This window comes from Haliaeetus albicilla, chromosome 21, assembly GCF_947461875.1.
Source record: "Haliaeetus albicilla chromosome 21, bHalAlb1.1, whole genome shotgun sequence".
Lineage (NCBI taxonomy): Eukaryota > Metazoa > Chordata > Aves > Accipitriformes > Accipitridae > Haliaeetus > Haliaeetus albicilla.
In genome coordinates this window covers 13,820,738-13,844,523 of record NC_091503.1, presented here as the reverse complement: position 1 = coordinate 13,844,523, position 23,786 = coordinate 13,820,738, and the positions used below count along the sequence as shown (strand labels likewise).

Sequence of the window (23,786 nt, the reverse complement as noted above, 5' to 3'; positions counted from 1 at the left end):
ATAACACTAATCACCCCAATAACCCGGCTGCTGCCCGCGCCGCAGCGAGGACCCAGCCCGCCGGCCCGGCGCTGACGGGGGCCGAAGCCGGAGGAGGGAAGACGACTCACCCCGACGTCCCCCCAGAGCTTCTCCCCGCGCCCGGGGAGCGCCGGACGGTAACATCGGCAGCGCCCCGACCAGCACCGGCCTCGGGGCGGGGACGGGGACGCGGAGAGGAGCCGGCTCCGGCAGCCGCCCGCCCGCCCGCTCTCCGCGGGGGCCTCCTCGCCCCTCTCCTCCGGCCCCATGGAGCAGCGAGAGTAAGGAGCCAGACGGAGAAAAAAGGGGGGGCGGAAAGAGAGCGAGCGAGCGAGCGAGCGCCCCGCCGGGGGAGAAGGCGGTGGAAGCCGGAGGAAGCGCCCCGTTCCCCGCCCGTCCCCGGCGTCCAGCGGCGGCGAAGAGGCCAGCGACCCCCCCGGGCCGGCCGGGTGAGGCGGGCGCGGAGCCCCGCTGCCCTGCCCGCCGCCGCGGAGCTGTCCAAGCCGGTGCGGGGTCAGAAGCCCCCCCCCCCGGCCCGGGGTCGCCTCGCCGCCCCCCGCCGCCCCTGAGGCCGCGCCGAGGGGCGGAGGTCGCGCCCGCCCAGCGGAGCCGCGGGGTGCGGGGGGGCCGCCGCCGCCGCCGCCGCCATGAAGCTGGAGGTGTTCTCGCAGCACTACGAGGACAAGCTGAGCGCCGGCAGCGACCAGGAAGGCAGCGGCTCCCTCTCCCCGGCGCCGGCCGAGAGCGAGCTGGGCTCGGACGGCGACTGCGCCGCCAACAGCCCGGGCGGCGGGGCCGGGGGGCCGGGGCACCCCCCGCCGCCGCCGCCGCCCCCCGCCCCGCAGCAGCAGCCGCCGCCGCAGCAGCCGCCGCCGCCGGCGGCCGAGAGCGCCAAGGGGAAGCCCTACACGCGGCGGCCGAAGCCGCCCTACTCCTACATCGCGCTGATCGCCATGGCCATCCGCGACTCGGCCGGCGGCCGCCTGACCCTGGCCGAGATCAACGACTACCTGATGAGCCGCTTCCCCTTCTTCCGCGGCGCCTACACCGGCTGGCGCAACTCCGTGCGCCACAACCTCTCCCTCAACGACTGCTTCGTCAAGGTGCTGCGCGACCCGGCGCGGCCCTGGGGCAAGGACAACTACTGGATGCTCAACCCCAGCAGCGAGTACACCTTCGCCGACGGCGTCTTCCGTCGCCGCCGCAAGCGCCTCAGCCGCGCCGCCCCGCCGCCGCAGCCCGCCCGCCCCGCCGCCGCCGCCGCCCCGCCGCCGCCGCCTCCGCCACCGCCGCCGCCGCAGGAGGCGGCCGGAGCGGGCGCCGCGTCCCCCCGCGGTTCCCCGCGGTGCTGCTGCGCCTCCTCGCCCTGCAACTGCGCGCCGGGCGCCTCCGCCAAGGAAGCAGCGGCGGCGGGCGGCGGGGCGGCGGCGGCGGCGGGCGGCGGCGGCGGAGCCAAGTTCTCCAGCTCCTTCGCCATCGAGAACCTCCTCCGGCGGCCGGCGGGGCCCCGCGCCGCCCCGCAGCCGCCGCACGGCCGCCTCCTCTGGCCGGCGCCGCCCGCGGCCCCGCACCTGCTGCCCGGCCTCTACCCGCTGCTCCCCTACCCACCTGCCGCGCAGCCCCCGCCCGCCGCCGCCGCCGCTTTCTACGGCGGCGGCCTCCTGCAGCTCTGCGCCTACGGGCTGGGCGAGCCGCCGCCGCTGCTGCTGGGGGGCGGGCGGCAAGCGCTGGCCCGGGGCGAGCCGGCGGAGCGGCCGCGGGCGCCGGTCTGCCCCGGCGTCATCGCCAAGGGCGGGCGGGGGCCGCCGCCCGGCTCCCCGCTCTACAGGCCCCTCCGGCTGGCCGGGCCGCTGCAGCCGGCGGCGGGGGGCTCGGCCTCCTTGCAGCCGTACGCCGTGGAGACCCCCTTGGCTTAATGGAGCCCCCCCCCTCCTCCCCTGCGAGGGGCCTGCCCGGGGAGGCGGGGAGGGGGAAAGGAGGAGGCTCTGGATCCCGCACTTTAACTCCAGAGGCGACCAAAGCCTCCAAAGCGAAAGCCTCGGTGACTGTGCCTTAATGAAATGACAGTGGGTTTAACTTAAACCAAAAAAAAAAAAAAAAAACCCCAAAAAACCAACCCAGACCCAACTGTCGTTTTGGACATAGCCATGAGCCTCAAGTGCTTCTTACTGTTCGTTGAGACTACTTGACTTCAGCCATTCCCTCGCCGCCTCCTTTCTGTCCTCCCTCCTTGTCCCCGCATCCCCTGTCCCCAAAGCCCCGGGCAGCGGAGCAGGGGATGCCCCCGCGGAGAGGCGCGGGGGCGGCAGCCCGGGGACGCGCTGTGCACTTGGGGGGGCCGGGGAGGAGGGCGGGGGGGGGGCCGGGGGCGCCTGCCGGGAGGAGCAGGGAGAGAGAAAGGGAGGGGGCCGGGGGCTGCTGCGGAGCCGGAGGTCTGTACTGCAAAGCGATGCATCACTGTGCCAAAAGAAACCTTTTCTCCTGTCCGGCAACTAGCATTTCGTGGGAAGGGAGGACATTAAATTATTTATAAAAGTAGTGTTTTTAACGCAAAGAGAGTGCGGCTTTTTTAATTAATTATTGTTCTGGGCGGGGGGGAGGGAGGGCTCAAGAAAATGTCAGGCGTTTTCTGCTGTACTGGTTGGCGCTGTACATTTAAGACCGAGACCACTGCTACTGGAAAGAGAAGAGTGATTTTTTTTTTTTCGTATTTTATTTTTATGTTTGTATATAATACATGTGCGTGTGCATTTTATTGACGCTCGGCCACCATGCTTTTTCCCCTCTTTTTATTTTTATTTTTTTTCTTTCTCCTCTCCCCCGAATAAAAGCTGCCCCCTGAATAAAGACGGTAATACCGGAGAAGAGCGTGATGTGTGTGCTGGCGCGGAGGGAGGGAGCCCGCCGGGGGGTGGCCTTGGCCGAGGAGCGCTGGGGCTGCGGGCGCAGCCGGGCCGCCCGCCCTTCCCTCCCCATCCCTCCCGGCGGGCAGAGATGCCGCGTACGGACCCGCCTTATTTTGACCACGGGAGACGAGAGAGGTTCTCCTCTCGGGCCGCCCGCCAGGTTTGGAAGTCCTCTTCAATTCCTCGACTCAAATCAGGTTTCCCCGCCGCTGCTCAGCCCTGCAGAAAGGCAGATTTGCAGGCAGGCTGCCCCTGCGGAAGTCCTGAGCATCTGCCTGCCTTTTTTTTTCCCTTCTTATTTTTTTATCCCCCCCCCCGAAGGACAGCGGACGCAATGTAATGCTGTTGTTATCTCTCGGTCCAAAGAAAACTCGCTTCGAGGAAGGTCGTTGCCACGGCCGGGCTCCAACCGCCTCTGGTGGAGGCAGCCCCGCTGGCATCGGCAGCCGGCGAAACCTCAGCAGGGTGAACGCTATTGAGTATTTGCCGGTAATAAGTTTACATACGTTCCCTTCTCCTGACGCGTGTTGTCTTAAGGCTGTTCCTCTTGTCAGAAGCGATCAGGAAAGCCTCGGAAAGACTGAGTCGGAAAAAGGAAAGGATGGGCTTTTAACTGCCCGTGGTACTGAATTACACTTTAGTGGCGTCCCCGAACTCGAAGAGCTTTAAACAAACACCTAAATGATAATTCGGGGCTTGTTTGTTCGTTTGTTTGCTTTAATTAAAGAAGGATGAAAATAGGCGGGCATTTTTCCCCTCCAAGTCTTCTATAAGCACAGGTCACCTAAAACAAACCATGACAAGCAAACTTTTGGCCGCTGCTTGTTCTTTTTTGCTTCATTACTCTGATTTCGGACCCTGGACTTTCTCCCCCCCCACACCTTTTCCCCTCAGCGCCGGGGTTCAGCCGCTGAATAGCTTCTACACTACTCGCAAAAACTCTGCCGAATAGCGAAGGTGTGTTGGGAAAGGGAAAGCTTCAAACAGAACAATCTGCAGGCGAAAACACCGACTTGTTTCAATAAAGCTCAAGCAGATTTCACGGTGCGTTTAGCTCAGACCATAACATTCATCAGAACATTGCAAGAGATTAGTGACTAATGTATGAAGTAATCCAACCCTTGAAGGAATTGGTTTTTATGTACACGCACGCATGCGCGCACACACAGTGTTTCGACATCCTTCTGCCTTCAAGGCTCTGTGCAAATATTAATCTACCCTTTCCTCTAGCTTGTATTTTAACATCTCTTTCTTTAGAGGAGTCCCCATGAGCCGTCAGTGTGCAACTGCTAGTATCTTTCGGGTTTGTTGATCTGTAATGCTCTTAGTATGTTAAAAGCACCTTGACAGAAAGCGGAATTTGTTATTACAGCCACAAGCGAGTATTGAACTGGATGTATGTAAGCGTGAGTAGGGATGAATGTGTGTGTAAACATATGCTTAATAGGATGACATTCGCCTTTCTACTTCTAGAAAAGTCCCTTTTTCATTAAAAAGTAACTCAGCATTAAAAGGAAAAAAAAAAGCCCACAGAGTTCAAGACGTGCCTTGTCAATAAGTATTTATCTTCCATGAATCTCGATTTTTGGATACTTGGGTACGTCAACGGTACAGCATAAGGGATATCTGCGTCCTCACCGTCCTTTCCTAGCGCTTGCTCGCATTTCCCCAGCAGGTCAGGGTGAGGATTTGAGGGGACCCGGTGCCACCCAGGCTGCCGGGCAGGTAACGGCGGGGCTTTCCCTTGCTGAAGGCTGGGGGTCTTCTCCTCCTCCTCCTGTTTGAGCATCATCCTCCGAAGAGGAGGCGAGGGACCAATTTCCCCCTGTTGACCTTTGGGTGAAAATCGCCCCCTTCGCGGTACCGCTTTAGCCCACGCCTGTTTCTCAGCAAGGGAGCTGGACCAGTTTGTTCCCACGCAAGTGAATTGACGGGGAAGGGGATAATTTAAAAAAAAAAAACCACCTGGGTCTCGGCCGTCATCCCACAGCAGAGGTAGTAGCCGCCTGGCAGCCCCGCGGGCTGGCCGGGACCCGGAGCGGAGCCGGCGGCGGGGTGGGGGGAGGCCAGCCCTGGTGTACAGCCATAAATCCAGGCTGTCAGCTGTGACAGACGGCTGGGGAAACACGGCACCTGTCCAAACACTTTCCAGCAGCAGGTAATCAGAGAACCGACACTTTACATTTTTGTGTGGAACAAGCACATTAACCATTTCGCAGACCTTCCCAAAACAGCGACATTTGTATGTCTGGGTACTTTGTCTTTCTTAACGTCTAATAAATCAGGATGACAGAAGAGAGACAAAGCCTTTCTCCTTTTGATATTTGACACATCAGCAGTAAACCAATACTTTTACACCCTGTTCTTTCAGCCCTACTAGTGTCTACATTACCCGGAGTATCTGTTTGTTGAATGGGTGCAGCTCAGGATACTTGAGAGAGTTTTACATGCTATACAGGCAAAAATGATGTCAGTGGCATGGAAAGCCTGGCTGGACCAGGGAGCGTAATAGTCTGTTCATCAGCACGCGAGAAGATCTGCAACCATCCCGTGCTGGCTGCTCCAAACCCTCCGCAGTTTCTTTGTGCACTTAGTGGAAACCCCAGCCTGAGCAGAATTGCACATGAATTCTGGTTTGGACCAGGCTCTGGTTTTAACTGCATTTTTGGAAAGAGATTCAGCTTTCCAAATAAATGTATTTTATTTCTGAGACTTTTTGTTCCATAACTGTTTCATCTCTTGCAGGTTTTAAATGTCTTACTGTGCTTTAAAGAAGAAAAAAATCATACCTGACAATCAAAATATTTTCATCAAACATTTTTGGGGGGCTTCTTCCCATCCTGTCCCGCTCCATACGTAGATAGTGATAACTAGTTACCTGAATAATGTCCGTCCTAACCACTTTCCTAAACCTCTTCAAATTTTAACCTACTGAGCAGCAGAACTGCATAAATTCCTCCTTTGTGGATTAAGACCAAATTAATACAAAGGAGAGGTTTAAGCAGAAGTTTATCCACTTCAGGAATTGATAGCTGCCAAACACAAACTCACAGAAGAAACAAGCTTGCCAAGAGTGACCTGTGGATAACAGCTTGTATATATTACATAGATTCCATGCAGCAGGATAGTATAGTAATACTGTGCTTATTCTCCTCTCCCTGTAAGGGGAGGCCGAGAGTTTTACTCTATTACCTTAGTGGAGACATGCCAGTAGGGCAGAATTTTGATTGTGTTATTTTCCTATCAGATTAATTAACCCCATTTTTCACCAGCCAGATCTGATGAAGCCTGAAACTTGTGTTCAGCTCTTACACTCCCAGTGACCCATAAGATGGGATAAATAGCTCTTCAGTATCCCTAACCCTTACTCAGGAAGAAGGCCACTGAAATCTGTCATTTTATTCAAGAGCCATCTCAGCACAGCAGCGCTAGCTACAAGACTCAGTTCAACACAGATCTCTACTGAAAGCTCCTAAGCAAAAGTCCAGCACTTGGTATCAGCTTAATTTCACACTAGATGCTGAGACGGCTGAAAGAGGATGGATATCATTTTGTCTCCAGACCTTGTCTGTTTTTTCTACCCCAAACCCTTTTTCAGAAGGGTGATTCGTAGGGCCAGGATGTATCAGGCACAGAAGACCCTTAACAAAAAGAAATTTCACCCCAGGAACAGGCACATGCAAAGGACTCAGATTCATGGGCCCTTCATCTCTCACACCATGCCTTAAGCAGCCCAAGGTGAAACTTCCTACACAAAAGCAAGGAGAACAACCACAGCTCCACATGGAAGAGCAGAGATGAACCGAAGTCCAGATTTTGCACAATTCCTCATTGAGCTGGGAGAGGTGTTTCATTTAATAACAGACAAGAGAGTCCCTTTATTGTGCCAGGCTTTTTGCCTTTTAAGTCTGAAGTAAACAAAAAAACAAAGTTGAAATCCACCTCCAGCCAAATTCAAGGCACTAAGCTGTGATTTTGGCAAGGGTGCTTGTATCCTGTTGCAACTTTGCCGAGTGCTGCAGTAGCTATTTAATGATGGGGTGAATATGGTTCCATCTTTCATTTACATCCTGGAGAGGAAACATTTTCCTCTTGAATAAACTCCCCTGTCTTCATTGACGCTCTCAGGAGTCTCAGAACCAGCTTCAGAAAAGGTATCTACAAAGTCCAAGTACCCCATCATAAAATCAGACAGATAGCTCAAGAGAGCCTAGTCCTTGCTAAGCATTCAAACCTATATTAATGCATCATTATTTAGGTTACATAGATTGCCAGCTTCAGAAAGCTAGTAATTTACATAGTCTCCAGCCCTGAATAGGAGCTAAACATTGCTATTGCCTTCAGGAAGTTTTACCTCCATACGACTGGCTGGACTAGGCCTTTGTCCTCTTTTCCAGAGCCAGGGGGAATATGTATGAGGAAGGATTGAGAGAACACACGGTCATAATATTTGTGCTCTTGCACCATGGTATTTTTTTCTTTGTTATGACACGTTTCAAAATTTCAGAGCTCTTTCAAGGGGAATGGCATACTAATAGCCTCCTTTGCTATGGGGAAAAGCAATCCTTCTGTGGGTTCTTTCCTCTCCTTAATGGCAGAGCAGACAATATTCAAGATGGAGCAATACAACTCTACTCTTCAGTACAATGTCTTGAAGAGAATATGTGGACCTAGGACCATCAGGCAGAAAAACATGCAAGAGGGAAAAAAAAAAAAAAAAAAAAAGGAAAAATAGATTGACACCTAATTTTCCAAATTCTGCTGTAGTTGCTTCCTGATCATAGCTATTCGAGTACATGTTTATAAGCAGTACGTAAGGGTTCATAAATGTTTTAATAAGTATAATTTAGATGGTTTAGGGTCCAATAGGTTTATTTTAGCTGTGTTTGAACTGCTGTTGTTATTTTAAGTAATAATTTGGTACTAGAGTAATACTCTAGTAACACCTGACAGCCAACTAGTAACCCTTCACACAAATAGTGTATTTCATAACTGTGCTTAACTACTGGTATTCTGTGGTTCCATGAGGTATCCCAGACTGTCTCCCTGGACAGAAGGGTCTTAAGCAAGACTACTTCTGTGAAATTCATTTTACTTTGGTAGAACTTTCAGTTACCTGACTTTGAGATCTTAAAGTTTCAGCAGAAACCTGAGAGTCCGATTTCCTAACCTTGTATTTTTATCAGTAGCTGTTGCGAATGGCCAGATAAACTTCAATGTTCCAAGTAGAAGTTGTCAATCTTACTTCAAGGTTTTGAAAAGACAATTTTCTCTAAGACCTCAAAGGTTACCTATGGCTTTTCAAAACAGATACATGACACAAAACTGTTTATTTCAATTCCTTCCACAGCATTGACTGTTGAAAATTGTGACATCTCACTACAGAAATAGTTTTCCCTAGATTTCTAATAAAGATCCATTAAAATGCAGACATGAGAGGCTTCTAGAATTGCCCAGTTGACTTTCCTTCCAGTGCAGTTTCTTCCAATTTATTTTTAATAACTTATGAAGCAAGGCAGTATCTGGTAGCCTTATTTAAAACATCCTAAGCTATGAAGAAGAAACCCCACAAAAATATGGTTTTCTTTGTGAGAAAAGTTAAGTTGCATCACCAGGTAATAACAGATTTTTAGTATTTGATATTCCTAAAACAAGCGTCTAATGGAATTCTCTTTCACCATCAAGCAACTGCTGTTGCTCTGGGTACTTCACACAGCCATCTTCAATACCGTGGTATGCGCTCATTACTCACGCTCATCATACAACACCAAAGTAATTCCCCTCTCTCTGGCGTATACAAGCCTCAATTAGTTGTATGTTATCATCACATTCCCCATTAATCACTTAGCAGAACTGTACAGATGTACAGCAGCAACTTTCTCACTTTTTCCTCATAAGTCGGTCCAGGAAGCCCCCTAGTCATTTCTGGTTTTCTCTGAACTTCTCTGGAGCATCTCTTCCTGACTAATCATAAGAAATGGCAAAGGCATACCTTTCTGTGTCACAATACCTGGAGTCATGTCAGGTTCTTCCCACGCCCCCCAGCTCCAGAAAAAGCAGGTTAAAGAAGGACAAAGAAGTTATAAGTTATCTTGCAAGCAGCCAGCCTAATGCATGACGCCAGAGTACACAGACTGCAGTTACTCAACCTCCTCAGCAGTAACCACCAAAAAAACCCCCCTTCAGTGTAACATTTCAACAAAGTCTCGTTCAAGCAGAGAAACAACCTATCCCTTTCACCTCCCTCTGCTTCCTTATCTTACTTGCCCTTATCCAAGGCTATCCTTGAGTAAGCAGAAGCAATTTCTCCCTTGAGTTGAGTCTACAAAACATTGAGCACAAAAAGGCAGGACTTGCCATAGATTCTTCTGATACCTTAGCATCCTTTGCTAAGATGACTTTGCCCCAGGTCTCTTGCAGACAGCACCTCTCCTTCCAGACCCTGAATTGGGAAGATACAGCATATAAACTGCATTTTTCCTGGTCAGAGCCCCTAACTCAGCTCAACGCACCCATCCTGTAGCAGAGTCGGTGCTGAGACCTTGGCCAAAGCAAAATAAACATATACCACTGTTAGTGCCAGTTCAAATCTGACCAGGTGACTCGACAAGCTCAGCACATGCTATCATCTTATTATCATTTCTTCCTCTCTAGCACAAACAACCAGAGGAAGGATTATAAGGCTACCCAAATTACCTTTAATGTTTCCATCAGTAAAATTGGCGTTAGACACCTTTTTGTTCTTTGTACAGCTGAAATCGCAAGACCAAAAGATCCTGTAACTGGCTCGAAAAGAAGTGAAAGGCATACATTTTCATTGTTTGATTTAAATGCTGGGGAATTATGCTGGGTTTTTCTACAGGGTGGAGATGACTCCTCAAACTGGGAAGCAGCTAGAGATCAGTCAGTTCACAGGCAGGTTTGTGAACACTGGAATGGTGCCAAAAGCTTGTTGGTTGGACAATTAAGTTGGTGTAACAGTGGGATAAAGTGTTCTAGAGCTAGTGCTTGTGCTAATTAACAGAAGTTGCCGTTTAGTGTCTTACTCTGAGGTACCATATAAACCTTTTTATTTTCAGGTCACAGTTGGTATCAGCAATTGGTAACTACTTTAGTTTCCGATATATGATTGTTACATAAAAAAATACAATAAAACATCTTAAAGCTAATCATTCAAGAACTGGGACCATTGTGCTCATACACCATTATTTTAGTCCCTTTTAAGTCAGTACACATACCATTTGTAGTGCACTATTTAAAATTTCAGGATCACACGCTATTTTTCTTTCTATAGGATTCCCGCATCATCCAATAACTAGTTGTTGTGGCAAAGAAGTAGTCTTGTGCAATTAAAAGGAATATTGTTCTCAGGGCCCTGACTCAACAGAAGTCAAGAGGCTTATTCCCAATGAGAAAAAGAACCTCTGGAAAAAAAAGGATGTTTTAAATATTTAAGTCATAGGATTCTAGATGTGCATGTACATAGGAGAACTAAAGTCATTAAATCTTTTCAGCCAGCTTGCTATCAAGAGATATAGAAATGTGTTGTAAACTAAGCCACATTTTTTGCATTTGAAGTACTTCTGGTAGTCAGTTTTATTAGGAACACAGGCCATTGTTACTTTACCAGAACCTATTCTAATACAGGGGACACTACAATCAAAAAGGCAGACTCCTTGCAGTATCATGCACACCCTGTCACAGTATCCTTTTAGAAATGAAGTTTTGCAATTTCTGAGCAGTCACATGCACCCAGACTTGAGTCTAACTCAGATAATAATCTAAGCTGTGGGACCCTTCCCTTTGGCACAGTTCTGCTCTTCCTCGCCAGGACAAGATGCCTGGCTGAGCATGCTGGTGCCTTCAGGTCTCCCAAATGTGATGAGGCCTGACAAAACTGTACCCTCATCCTCATAGTCATTCTAATTTAATTGCTTGAAAAACAGGATTGAACACTGCTTGAGTTCAATTTTTTAGTTGGTTGCTTTCGTAAGCACCATCCATCCACCTCCTCTGATGCAAGGCCAGCAAGCAGCATCCTACAATCAGAGATTGCGCCTATAGCCTGGATCTATCAGCCATCACTATACAAAGTGATGCAGCACCAGAGGCTCACAGGGATTTACAACACCAAAAGGAGGAGTCTGTATCCATAAACTAGAGTCCCTTTCTCAAAGTGACATACACCACCCTCAGACCATGCCTGCTGTATGCACAGAGTTTCTACTGATACCAGTTAGGTCTGAGCCTGTATACACAAGCCATAAAAGCTGGCAAGCAGTAAAGAACAACACAAACCACTTCATAACAGCCTTAAGACACTTGAATTGTACAGATAACATAACTCCCTACAAAAGGACTGGTAGGAATGGGTGCATGTAATGAGTTCCCTTCTATTTATTTGATAAGTTTCCCATTCAACAGCAAGAACAGACTGAGAAATACTGAAAATATATTTACATTTATTGACTGGGAAGTATGCTCTGTTTAGCTTCAGCCTCACAATTTCATTTCATAACAGAAAAAAAGTTGACAATACAAAAAAAAAAAAGACACATTTGTTTTCAAGGTATACACATGACAGATAGCTCCAGCTGATTTCAGCAGGAGTTCTCATGGACACTAAATATCTCAATCATTCAGCTCTTGTTGGGAGTGGCTCAAAACCCAGCAGAGCCAGGAACTAAATGTGAGCAGCTATACATTAATCTTAATTGCCATTCTATAAATAGTCTGGGAAAGGAGGTAATGAGAAACCCCAGACAAATTGAGCAACCAGAGTCATGAAAGGGTATTTTTGTGTCCCCTGCATTAATAAAAGGCCAAATAAGTGGTCAAATTAGAAGGCTCAAACACTAACATTAAACTTTGTTTTGAGCAAGAGACTCATTTTAGCATAAAGCCAAAAAAAAAAAATCAAAAAAACTCATTTTTATACTTTGTTATATATTTTCATCTTTCTCTACCCCATTTCTTTAAACTCTCCTATATAAGAGCCACATTTGAGATCGTAAGATGCTGAACATGCTGATTACTTACATAGCAACTGTTTTCCTGGATCTTAAACTTGTTACAAAGAACCTTAAGGCCACAACTGCAGCAAGCTGTGAGTGACCCATAGGATTTCAGGGCACTGATCTTACCCTGGGCCACGCTACATCCAGTTCTTCTGAGGTTTTCAGCATGCAGCAAAGAATAGGTTAAACAACCCAGCATGCCTGCTTTTGTGCATTACCCGCCCATCCCACAGACTCTGCAAGGTTCTGCCCCAGACAGCTGGGAAAAGTCTCCGTCTCGTACAATGCTACCCAAAATTCCATGCAATGCCATCCTTACCATGAACAGAAGGAGACCTTTGACTCCAATGGGAGGTGAAATCAATGAGCAACACTTGGAAGATCTGCCAGACCAGGTCTTCCGATGGCACGTCCCCTTGATGGGCATAACACAAAAAAAACCCCAAGCCTTCAAAATACACGCTCATTCTTCAGGGAGAGTCACGATAGGCAGGAGTTAGTCAGATACCCCTGGACAGTGACTCATCATTCTCTAGCAAAGTAGAGGAAAGTTGCTCCTTTCTATACAAGGACTGGGACTTTGGAGACAATCCCGAGAGTCATGGAATCATATTCTTCTAAGCAAAGCTGCTCCACAGGCTGTGTGCAGAGACACCAGCTTTGCCCAGGCCCTACCAGCCACTGCTGCCTCTCAGGACAATCAGCTATCGTCCACAGCAGCACCTGGAAGGAACCTGAGAAAGGAGGAGGGAGCAACTTAGAGAGTCACCCAAAGGCCTTGCTGCAGCTCTGACAGCACATCAGTCGCAAGTCAAGAGGTTTATAAGTCTCCAACTTAAACACTCTTATCACCATATGCAGCCCTGAGTGCACTGCCCTCAGGGTTCCCTTCTGCCCATCAATGCATAGATACATTATCAGCATTTTCTATCATGTAAACTCAACTACTGTTCAAGTTACACTGATATACACTGATTACTGTATAGTGTTGATCATGCATATCAGTTTGAAAACATACCTGAGCTCTGAGATGTTTATATGTACAGACTAGTAGGGAAGTTTGACTGGTAGCCCTATTTGCATAAGGCTCTCTCCTTACTCTGTTAGTTCTACAGATTGAACATACAGAAAAACTTGATAATATTTAAATATGATCTGACATATTGATGAAATCATCATATAAGGAAACACAGCAGAAGTCTGAGAAAGGGAAGAAAATAATAATAATGGTAATAATAATAAAAATAATGATAATAATAAAAGAATTAGAATATACAAAACAAGCAATGCACAATGCAATTGCTCACCACTTGCCGACTGATGCCTAGTCAGTTCCTGAGGAGTGGTCCCCAGCCAGCTTTCCCCTCAGTTTATATACTGGACACGACATTACATGGTCTGAAATATTCCTTTGGCCATTTTGGGTCAGCTGTCCTGGCTGTGTTCCCTCCTGAATTCTTGTGCCCCTGCAGCCTCCTTGCTGGCTAGGCATGAGAAACTGAAAAGTCCTTGACTTAGTATAAACACTGCCTAGCAACAACTGAAAACATCAGTGTGTTATCAACTTTATTCTCATACTAAATCCAAAACACAGCACCATACCAGCTGCTAGGAGGAAAATTAACTCCATCCCAGCCAAAACCAGGACAGTATCCGCCCCTTGTTCTGTACTGTTTATGTCATGCTCAGGTCCCACACTTTCAAATACATCCCAGTTAATCACCATCACCTTTCCAGTCTCCTGATATATTTTGACATATTTAAATACGTTGCTCTGGTAACATCATCTCTCAGCCTGTAGCTGTACAGGATGCTGAAAGACCCAAGCAGGGCAGACAGGTTTGCCAGACTACCACCAGCATGCCCTGACAGAAGAATTACCTCTTCCCTGGCTGCTGTGTCCAAGAGAACTCCAGCTCACGCCGTGCAGCTCAAATACATCTTAAAGCCCAAGTTTACATCCGACCCTTATAGATCTTTCCAATGGACCCATAATTGGTAGAAAATGTCACAAAAGACACCAAGCTAGATGGAGAGAATTGTTATGCATCTTTTCATAGGAAGCCATATGACTCCTAAATCCCCTTAGATATGCCCAATTTAAAAATCCACCTATCCTGTCAAAGCAAGGGTGTGCTTAGATGAAGGTCCTGTCTTCAGCACACCTATTCCCCATCATTTAGGAAATGTTCAACAGCAGGTAAGTATATTCCCAAAGTATTCCCTAAGCCTGCATGAGTCAAAAAAAGACCCTCGTGATTAATAGCCCTGAAGAACTTTTCATTCACAGATTTGTCCTGTCACTTTTTGAGCCCATGCCAACTTTTTCAGTTCAGTTTCAGTTAGATTTGTGTCATTGTCCAGGTTTTGACTGGGATAGAGTTAATTTTCTTCCTAGGAGCTGGTATAGTGTTGCATTTTGGATTTAGTATGAGAAGAATGTTGATAACACACTGATGTTTTCAGTTGTTGCTAAGTAATGTTTATACTAAGTCAAGGATTTTTCAGCTTCTGATGCCCAGCCAGCAAGAAGGCTGCAGGGGCACAAGAATTCAGGAGGGGACACAGTCAGGAAAGCTGATCCAAACTAGCCAAAGGAATATTCCAGACCACATGACATGACACCCAGTACATAAACTGAGAGGAGTTGGCCTGGGGCAGGGTGGGGGAAAATTGCTGCTTGGCAACTAACTGGGCATTGGTCAGCAACTGGTGAGCAATTGCATTATGCATCATTTGTCTGTCTTGGGTTATATTTCATTCTCTTTTTATCTTCCCTTTCATTACAATTATTATTTTATTTCATTTTTTTATTTCAATTAAACTGTTCTTATCTCAACCCACAAGTTTTACTTGTTTTTAATTCTCCTCCCCAGCTGTCATGGTTTAACCCCAGCCAGCAGCTAAGCACCACACAGCTGCTCACTCACTTCCCCCCCCAGTGGGATGGGGGAGAGAATCAGAAGGAAAAAGGTAAAACTCAGGGATTGAGATAGACAGTTTAATAGCACAGAAAGGAAGAAACTAATAATGATAATAATAATAAAATGACAATAATAATAAAATGATTGGAATATACAAAACAAGTGATGCACAATGCAATTGCTCACCACTCACCAACCGATGCCCAGCTAGTTCCTGGACAGCGATGCCCCCAGGCCAAGTCCCCGCAGTTTATATACTGGGCATGACATCCCATGGTATGGAATACACCTTTGGCCAGTTTGTCTCAGCTGTCCCAGCTGTGTCCCCTCCTGAATTCTTGTGCCCCTCCAGCCGCCTTGCTGGCTGGGCATCAGAAGCTGAAAAATCCTTGACTTGGTCTAAACATTACTTGCAACAACTGAAAACATCAGTGTGTTATCAACATTCTTCTCATACTGAATCCAAGACACATAACACTATACCAGCAACTAGAAAGTAAATTAACTCTATCCCAGCTAAAACCAGGACTCCATCCCACCCGGGCAGGGATGACATGGGGGTGGGGAAGTGAGTGAGCAGCTGCATGGTGCTTAGTTGCTGGCTAGGGTTAAACCACAACAGTCATGTAAAGAAGCATCTCTTGCTATTTTGCTCTGAATGTACCACCCGATAACAGACCACAGGATCAACAGGTGTCATCCGAGAAAGATTTGCAACCATTCCTCTAAGCACTTTTCTGTCACAGCTTAAGACCTGTGTCATATCCCCTTCTGAATCATCTCTTGAAGGGTTATAGTATATTCCTTCCTCATCCTGATGATACTTGTGAACCTCTTCTACCTCTACTGTACCTTGGTTTGAGGTAGCAGTGGTGGCAAATGCACAGGGGTGGGAGGCCTGCAGTCACATGCAGAGTTTGGGAGCTGAGTATACCATGGACCCATATTATCCAAATACAGAAGAATTGGTAGCTATGAACAAATTATCTTTACCTGATGCTATTGTTTTTTCCAGCTGCAATTAGCTATGAACCTTTGGTTTTCATCAGAAAAATCAAGCCTCACTCCTGTGGGCTAAGTGTTGTTTCAGAGCCTAGCAGCAGCTGCTATTTTTTGGGTGTTTTTTTTTTTAAACCATTTGAGTTGCTATGTATCAAAAAGCCAGACATACCCCAGCATGGTAGGTCATCTTGGACCTATGTACATGTCATAATTTAACCCCAGGCAATAACTAAGCACCACCCAGCCACTCACTCCCCCCAGTTTATATACTGGGCATGACATCCCATGGTATGGAATACCCCTTTGGCCAGTTTGGGTCAGCTGTCCCAGCCATGTCCCCTCCTGAATTCTTGTGCCCCTGCAGCCGCCTTGCTGGCTGGGCATGAGAAGCTGAAAAATCCTTGACTTAGTCTAAACATTACTTAGCAACAACTGAAAACATCAGTGTTATCAACATTCTTCTCATACTGAACACAAAACACAACACTATACCAGCTCCTAGGAAGAAAATTAACTCTATCCCAGCTGAAACCAGGACACAATAATAATAAAACAATTGGAATATACAAAACAAGTGATGCACAATAGAATAGCTCACCACTTGCTGACCAATGCCCAGTTAGTTGCCAAGCAGTGATCCGTGCCACGCCCCCAGGCCAAGTCCCCCCAGTTTATGTACTGGGCATGACATCCCATGGTCTGGAATATTCCTTTGGCCAGTTTGTCTCAGCTGTCCTGGCTGTGTCCCCTTCTGAATTCTTGTGCCCCTGCAGCCGCCTTGCTGGCTGGGCATCAGAAGCTGAAAAATCCTTGACTTGGTCTAAACACTACTTAGCAACAACTGAAAACATCAGTGTGTTATCAACATTCTTCTCATACTGAATCCAAGACATAACACTATACCAGCTCCTAGGAGGAAAATTAACTCTATTCCAGCTGAAACCAAGATAGTATGTCATCAGTATTAGGTGCATAGCTCTGTCCCTTTGTCTTTAAGTAAGCAGCATGGAATTTTTTAGATCATGCAACACACTCTGACCTCAGGTCCCCCGAATACCATGAAAGCTAGTGGAAGCAGGGCAAGTTTAACAGAGAGTCATGCTTGAAACCCCTACCAATGATCCCCCACCCCACCATCCATACCAGGATCATTTGTAGTTGCACATACCATTCTTGAAGCCTTGTCTACCACCTCTGCAAGCTGAAGCACCAGCCCAGCTGAAGACTAACTCCAATTCTACACAAAAATTTTCTGGTGTGGATCTGTTCTTCTGACCCTGAAGAGAAGTCACAGATATCTTGAATAAGTGACTAGAAAATTCTTGGGGTTTAGTTAGAGCAGGCAGAGAAAGATTTCATGGTTTAGCAGGATGGGACAAAAGCAGCAGGAACAGGAGCTATCTTGTCCACCTTGTTTATAGCAAAGGGTAGCTGAATTCCTTGGGCCCTTTCTATGGGCCTGGATACTTTCTGCAGTCACAAGACCTCCTCTGTTTTAATAGGTTTTGCCTAGATCTTTAGTCTTAGTAGGCAAAACCACCATCTTTAAGAGTGATCTACGTTTTATACAAGAGCATTCTTCATGGCAAGCTTGCATGCCCACCATTGCCCAATCTGCAGAGAAGAGCGGTGCTGTGTGTTCCTGATTAGCCAGAGAAGAACACAAGGAAGGCTTTGGAAGAGCTTTCTATTTCATATTTGTATTTGTGAATCAGCCAAAAGCTATTAAAGCAAGGAAAAGCATTTTCAGAAGAACGAAACATCCATCACACCTTTTCCCCTTTCCCGCAACAACTTCTTTTGTTTAATATTAGCTTCAGTAACAAAAAAGTCATTACAAATTACCCAAGCTACAAGATAGCTTAAATATTAACAAGCATGTAAAGCCACTGGGGGTAAGAGCCCGGAGCTGTATAATAATAAAGCAAGACTCAGCGAGATTCCATAATTATTTGTTACACAACCCAAGAAACTAGCTAGAGCATTTCTAAGATTACACACCTCTCGTATATGTCGTCTAACGATGCCAGAAATTACATAAGGCTTTTTATAACATAATCATTTGTCATTAAAAAGGCAGAACAAAGGGCCATTATGACCAGAGGTGACAATCCAAGAATTAGTTTACTTAGGACCTGATCCAAAGCCCACCGTAGTCATTTGCATACATTTCAACATGCTTTGGATCAGACATTCAATATTTTCCATGTTGCAGAATTTCCTTTTGGATTTTTGTGGAACTAGAGGACTGGAGCTGTGGAGGAAATACAAGCATGCATTTGTCCCTGTCAGAGCTGAGAACTCAAAGCTGGCACTGATTTTGATGGTAGTAGCATCTGCTTTACATCCTCTCAGAAGAAAGCTGGCCACCAATTCAGATTCCCAAATATAGGTTAAAACACTTTTAGGTATTTCAATTCTGGAAATGTCAACCTATGCAGCCAGCCCTAGTGGGATTTGCAGGCAGTATCTCAAACCATTCAGATTCAGGTGGATATATCTACCCCTATTCATTTCTGTCTCAAAAATGCAAAACACATGACCAGCTGTACTGTTAGAACAGGGAGACAACATCTGCAGCATGGAAACAGAGTTCTCAGCTGTGAGCCTAGCCCTATCCATCAGGAAACCGCTTTGGATAAGAGTGGACACCCCAGTGAGACAGTTTACCTGTAAGCTTGCAGGCAAGGACTCTACTTTTCTCCCTTCCTTCAGGCATGTTAAGGGCTGTGCAGAAGGCACAGCTCTGTGGGGAAATCCTATGGCCAGAAACAAAAAAAGCACTATTCTACATATAGTCATACACATTGACCCAGAAAACACAAGACTCCTGCAAAAGAAACAAAACAAAAACTTCAGATTGACTTGGCAGGGAGCAATCTGCAGGATCTGGTTCAAAAATACCTCACTGTGGAAGCACTGCTCTGTAGCAGTCAACCATAATATACCCAGAGTCAACATACTTTATGGGCGGGGGGGGGGAGAAAAATCACCTCAGAATACAATAGAAATCTACAGAATCTTGAACATTGTGGTGAATGTGGACAGGGTCCAGCTGTTAATTTGCCTTTTCCTAATAACCTAAGGGCCATTAGATGAAGCTGGTAGGATCCAGGTGCGTTGTTTTGTTCCAAAAACAAAAAAAAGTTTGTAGCTCTTCAGAGAGGTCTCCTTGCAACTGAGCAGGGCAGCCCCACTGGGCAGACTACTATGGGATTTTGCTTGGTTTCTGGACCTCTGACTTTGTTGGAACATCTACATCTCCACGCCCAGGTCTGACAGTCACACCACTCAGGACTGATAGAGCACCTTTGGTCTCTCCAGATGCATAAGTTCCCCTTTAGCCCACAATCTACTCAATGTACTTTGTAAGCCCTAAGCCTGGCTTCATCCAGTGGCTGCACAGTGCTTCTCCAACATACTCAACCTTTCCAAATAGAGAAACACTATCTGGCAAATTCATCAGGTCAGCAATAATGGAGGGCATCTTTCAGTAAAGCATCATTTCTTCAACTGCTTTCTAGATAGAAGGATTCATAATAGTGCTGAATAGCCTGGGGTCCTGCCAAAGCATCCAAACTCCATTTGTAACTCCTTTTGGTTCCCACTCAGCAGAGCAGAGACCAGTGGCACAGCAAGGTGCTGGTCTGCATGCCTTGATTTATGCCTGCACCAGATCTGGGGGACTGTATCTACCAAGGACCTGCCCAGGAGCCCACCTCCATAGGGATGCTGGAGATGCCCCATCTTCTGATGCTGTGACTTGCAAATCTGACCCAGCAAGTGTCATACTCATGCCCTGAGCCAGGCAAAGTCACACTGCCATCAAGGATCAGAAGAACAAAAAACCCTGCACCCACTCACACACCAATTGAGAGCATTCTTCTCTTCCCCCTACCCAAATTATTAGTGTGTCAGTTTGCCTTTCCTGGGATACTTAGTCTTCCACATTCTTCAGCAACAGTCTCTGGACATGCTAACCCTTTTCTACACAGACTGGGAAGCTCAGATTCAACACTGTCTCTTTTCCATCATCCACCCTTACAAAAGGAGGAGCTATGCCTACAGAAGATATTTGGCCCTCATTCTATTCTTTAGATGCTACACTCACGCTTTCAAATGAAAGGATAAGAAAGAATTTTTTATTACTTCTTGGACACAAAGCTAAACACCTTTTGGATCAAAGGGCATTTTTAGATACTTGTAGGAAAAGACACTTTCTAAGCCAAGGTGAGTTTACCTTCCAATAGGAAGGCCACCAGCCTCGTGCATCTTAGATCTACATGGTAGGAACAAACACACCACTAGAACTGACAAAACACCCACATTATTCTTCCTCCCCCATTAGCTTGAACAACACTGATTGAAACATCTAACTAGTCTCCTCTTAGTTTGAAGCCAGTCTGTGGCTTTCCCTTGACTGTAGTTTCTATAGCTGGTTATGGGCACACCCATTAAGAACAAAAACTAAGCAGAGTATTTGCAGAGGTGTGCAGATAATCAAGGCAACACTGCAGCCTGCAGGTGCCTTTTAAGATAACACCAGGACACACCTGGGTACTTCTCCACTCCCAGAGGAGAGGACACTGGCAGTGACAGACTGGAGGATCTTTTGAAGTCACTTCAGTGAGCTAAGTGTTAAGTAGACCAAAATAAATTATTCTGGCTGGGTTCATAAGTAGAAGGAAATTATGACTTTCCTTTCCTCCCCCCCCACTCTTAATAATTGAATGCCTTTGTGAAGGTTATTAGTAGAATTCTTTCTTTAACTTTGGATGTTTTTATGGTTTATGCATACGGGAAATGCTAAAAAAAACTCAAGATGACAAACAATAGATGCAGTTACACACATAACTGGGAGCATAAAAGTGAAATAGAGAGAGACTTAGAACTGAAAATGAGCACAGAAGTGGGGACCAAATAGGCTAACACTCTCATTACTACCTTTGATTTAGAAGCCAGGTATCTTCTCAAAACAGTTCCACTAACCAGTCTGTTGAGGGCTACTTTTTTCAAGTCTATTGTCCCTCTCCATTGCTTTAACATATTCCTTTCCTTGGAAGTCAGGTGCTCTACCACCACCATTTTCAAGCTATTTCAGGTGATCCTCTTCACCTAAATTACCTCAGAACTTCAGATCCTTTATCAGTTCCTCCAAACAATAAGAGCCAGAAATATAATAGCATCTTCTTTTACTGCTTTCTCCACAGTTAAATATTCTCAGCACACTCCAAGAATTTGATTAGTTTTGTCCTGTTATTTTTTTTTATTAAAACTCCTCCACAGCCTGCCTTTTAAATCCTTCCAGTAGTTATTCAAAACCAGATTCTGCTCTACCTCCTCCACTCAGTTTTGTGACCTCCAGGAGACTTCTGGATCTTTACTTTTATTACCCAGAAGCATTCAGTAAACTTGCCACTCATCCCTTCTTCTCTGGAGAAAGTATATATATTCTTGGCATGCAGTGCAACCCTTCCCTTCTGTTTCCCCATCTCCCTTCCAAGGCAACTTACTCTGATATAGCAGTCATACGATCCATCTGCCACGTCTCCATGATACCTCTTATATTGTAGCTTTGGCTGTAGTCTAAGACTTTGAATTCTTGTTTATTGCCATACCCTTGGCATTAGTGTAGAGAGATGCCAAGTGCTCAGCTCACCGCCCTATTATTCTCAGTCCTGTTTCTCTGATGGGTCTCATACAGCTCCCCATTCTCCCCCCACAGAGGCCAGGACACTTATTTACCTGTGGACTCTTATCATTTGTCCCTTCAAGCCTAGTTCAGCTTTCTTCTGTCTAGAAATGCTTTGCCCCTGCTTAGGTACGGGGGAAGTAGTCTAAGGGCTATTTCTGCACCCTTCAGAAGGCAGCCACTGATCATCAGCAACCTCTCTGGCCACCACCAACCCCTCTTCTCTCAGCCTTTTAGACAGTGCACTCATTGCACCGCCTCCTCTTTTTCTTCTGGGAAAAGTCCTTCACAGGCTCACATACAAAACCACAGCTTGCCTTACCCACACCCTCTGCCTCAACTACTTTTAATTGACAGCATATTGATAAAGAATCATTCAACTTTAACTTCAAAGATGCCAAGAACTAAACTCACGCACTACAAAAGCCAAACAGCAATGAGGTTCAGACATCCATCAGACCACTTTCTGCTAGAAATGACACCTCCATTTCTTCTGTCTCACCCAGATTATCTAGATGGGGTAAGCACAACTCACACTGCACCTACTCATCAACCATCTAGTTGCCCTAAAACCCACACACAAGTGCTACAGCAGCCCCTACTTGCAAATCACAGAAAACCCACAACCCCAGCCTGTGGGCCATCCTCATTCTTATGGTTGCCTTAATCAGCAGTATATCGAAAAGAGCTGTGCTGCTCAGGCTCAGAGCATTTGCATCCACCTGCTTTGGCCTTACGTTCCCTCAGACCAGTCTCTTCAGCACAGCAGACAGGTTGTGGTCTTTCGGATGGTTGCTCATGTTCATACAAGAGTGTGTTTGGGGTGGATGCTAGGTCCTTTGCCCCTAGTGTAGTTCCTAATGTCATAGCACCTCTTCTGCACCCTTCTGACACAGGCACAATTAAAAGGGATGTGATGGGCATTAGCTACAGGAATGACTTCTGCTTTGCCGCATCGCCTACTTCTTCTGCATGTAGATGGATTCCTTGTGCTACTCGGTGCTCACCACATTGACTCTGGATGGTTCCCAGCTGGGTGCTAGGCATGCGTGGAAGGACGGAAAGAGCATGAAGCCAAGACAAAAAGGCAGAATGGTGTCAACTTCATAAGTTCAATTTATTATACATTTTTCAATATTCCAGTAAGAGTTCCTTAACTTCCTGTACCCTTGAGGTAGACATAGAAGTTTTGAAAATTCCTGTGATTTTTCAGCATCTCCAAAACTAACTCCTGACTTTTTTGTCCCAAAATTTCCCCATGCGCCTACAGTCTTTCTTACTTATAATGTTGGAGTCACACTCTGTAAGTGAACTTGTAATGTGTGATTTCTAATTTTATCCTTATGGCGCAAATGAGCAAGAAAACATACTAGGAGTATTATGTGTTCATGCTATGCTGTATTTTCAAGATGGAACAGGAGCCAAAGTTAAGATTGAGTTTGAATATTGAGTTTAAGAAGAGCACAAAGCCACAGAAATGTGACTCCCTGAAACTAGGGCTTTTTTATGATTATTACTACTTTAGAAGTTAAAAATTATTTTTGGAGTAAGTTCGTTCTTGTTTCTAGTACTCAGTCCAAAGCCGTTGACATTAGTGGAAAGTTTCCAGTTTAGAATATGAATTGGGCCAATCCTTCAGGGGCATACTTTTATTGAGAAAACACAGAAAGAAAAAAACCTGTGAAACCAGGGAAATTATTTCAGTGGAAGTACACTGGGGTGAATATGGCTAAAGTAGTTCTAATCAAGCCCAGAAAGTGCCCTTGGTGATTCAAATGAGCTCTTGCAAAGGGGCTTTTTTGCTGGTCTAGGAAGAAGAGCAGAAAGTAACACCCACTCCTGCAACTGATAATAAAACCCTCTTGAACCCCAGAGTAGCAGAAAAGGACAGACATATTGCCTGTCTTCTGACAGTGTAACGCTGGTACCTTAAACAACCATCCAAATGGATAGTGTTAGCTAGTTAGAGACAGGCTCTGTGCAGAAGGACTCACAGTCCAAATAGGTAAGATAAAAGACAATAAAAGAAAAGCAATCTTATTATCCCCATTTTATGGGTAGGAAATGGAGCTCTGAAGAAATTAAGTGCCTTGCTCAAAGCCATACAGGAAATCAGTGTCAGAGGAAACAAATGCAAACCCGAGTGTCACAGTAGTTCCTTCCTCTTGATACCATTTTGACCATCAGGGCTGCTTTCAATTAAGTGTTTTATTAAGGACATCTC

General features: G+C 46.4%; 1 protein-coding gene across 1 annotated transcript; it reads left to right on the top strand.

Moving 5' to 3' along the window:
- Window positions 1-531: 531 nt before the first annotated feature.
- Window positions 532-2,067, top strand: FOXQ1 (forkhead box Q1). The gene has a single exon (XM_069808979.1). The coding sequence runs from the start codon at window positions 669-671 to the stop codon at window positions 1,935-1,937; it is 1,269 nt and encodes a 422-aa protein (XP_069665080.1). The 5' UTR covers window positions 532-668; the 3' UTR covers window positions 1,938-2,067.
- Window positions 2,068-23,786: the final 21,719 nt, after the last annotated feature.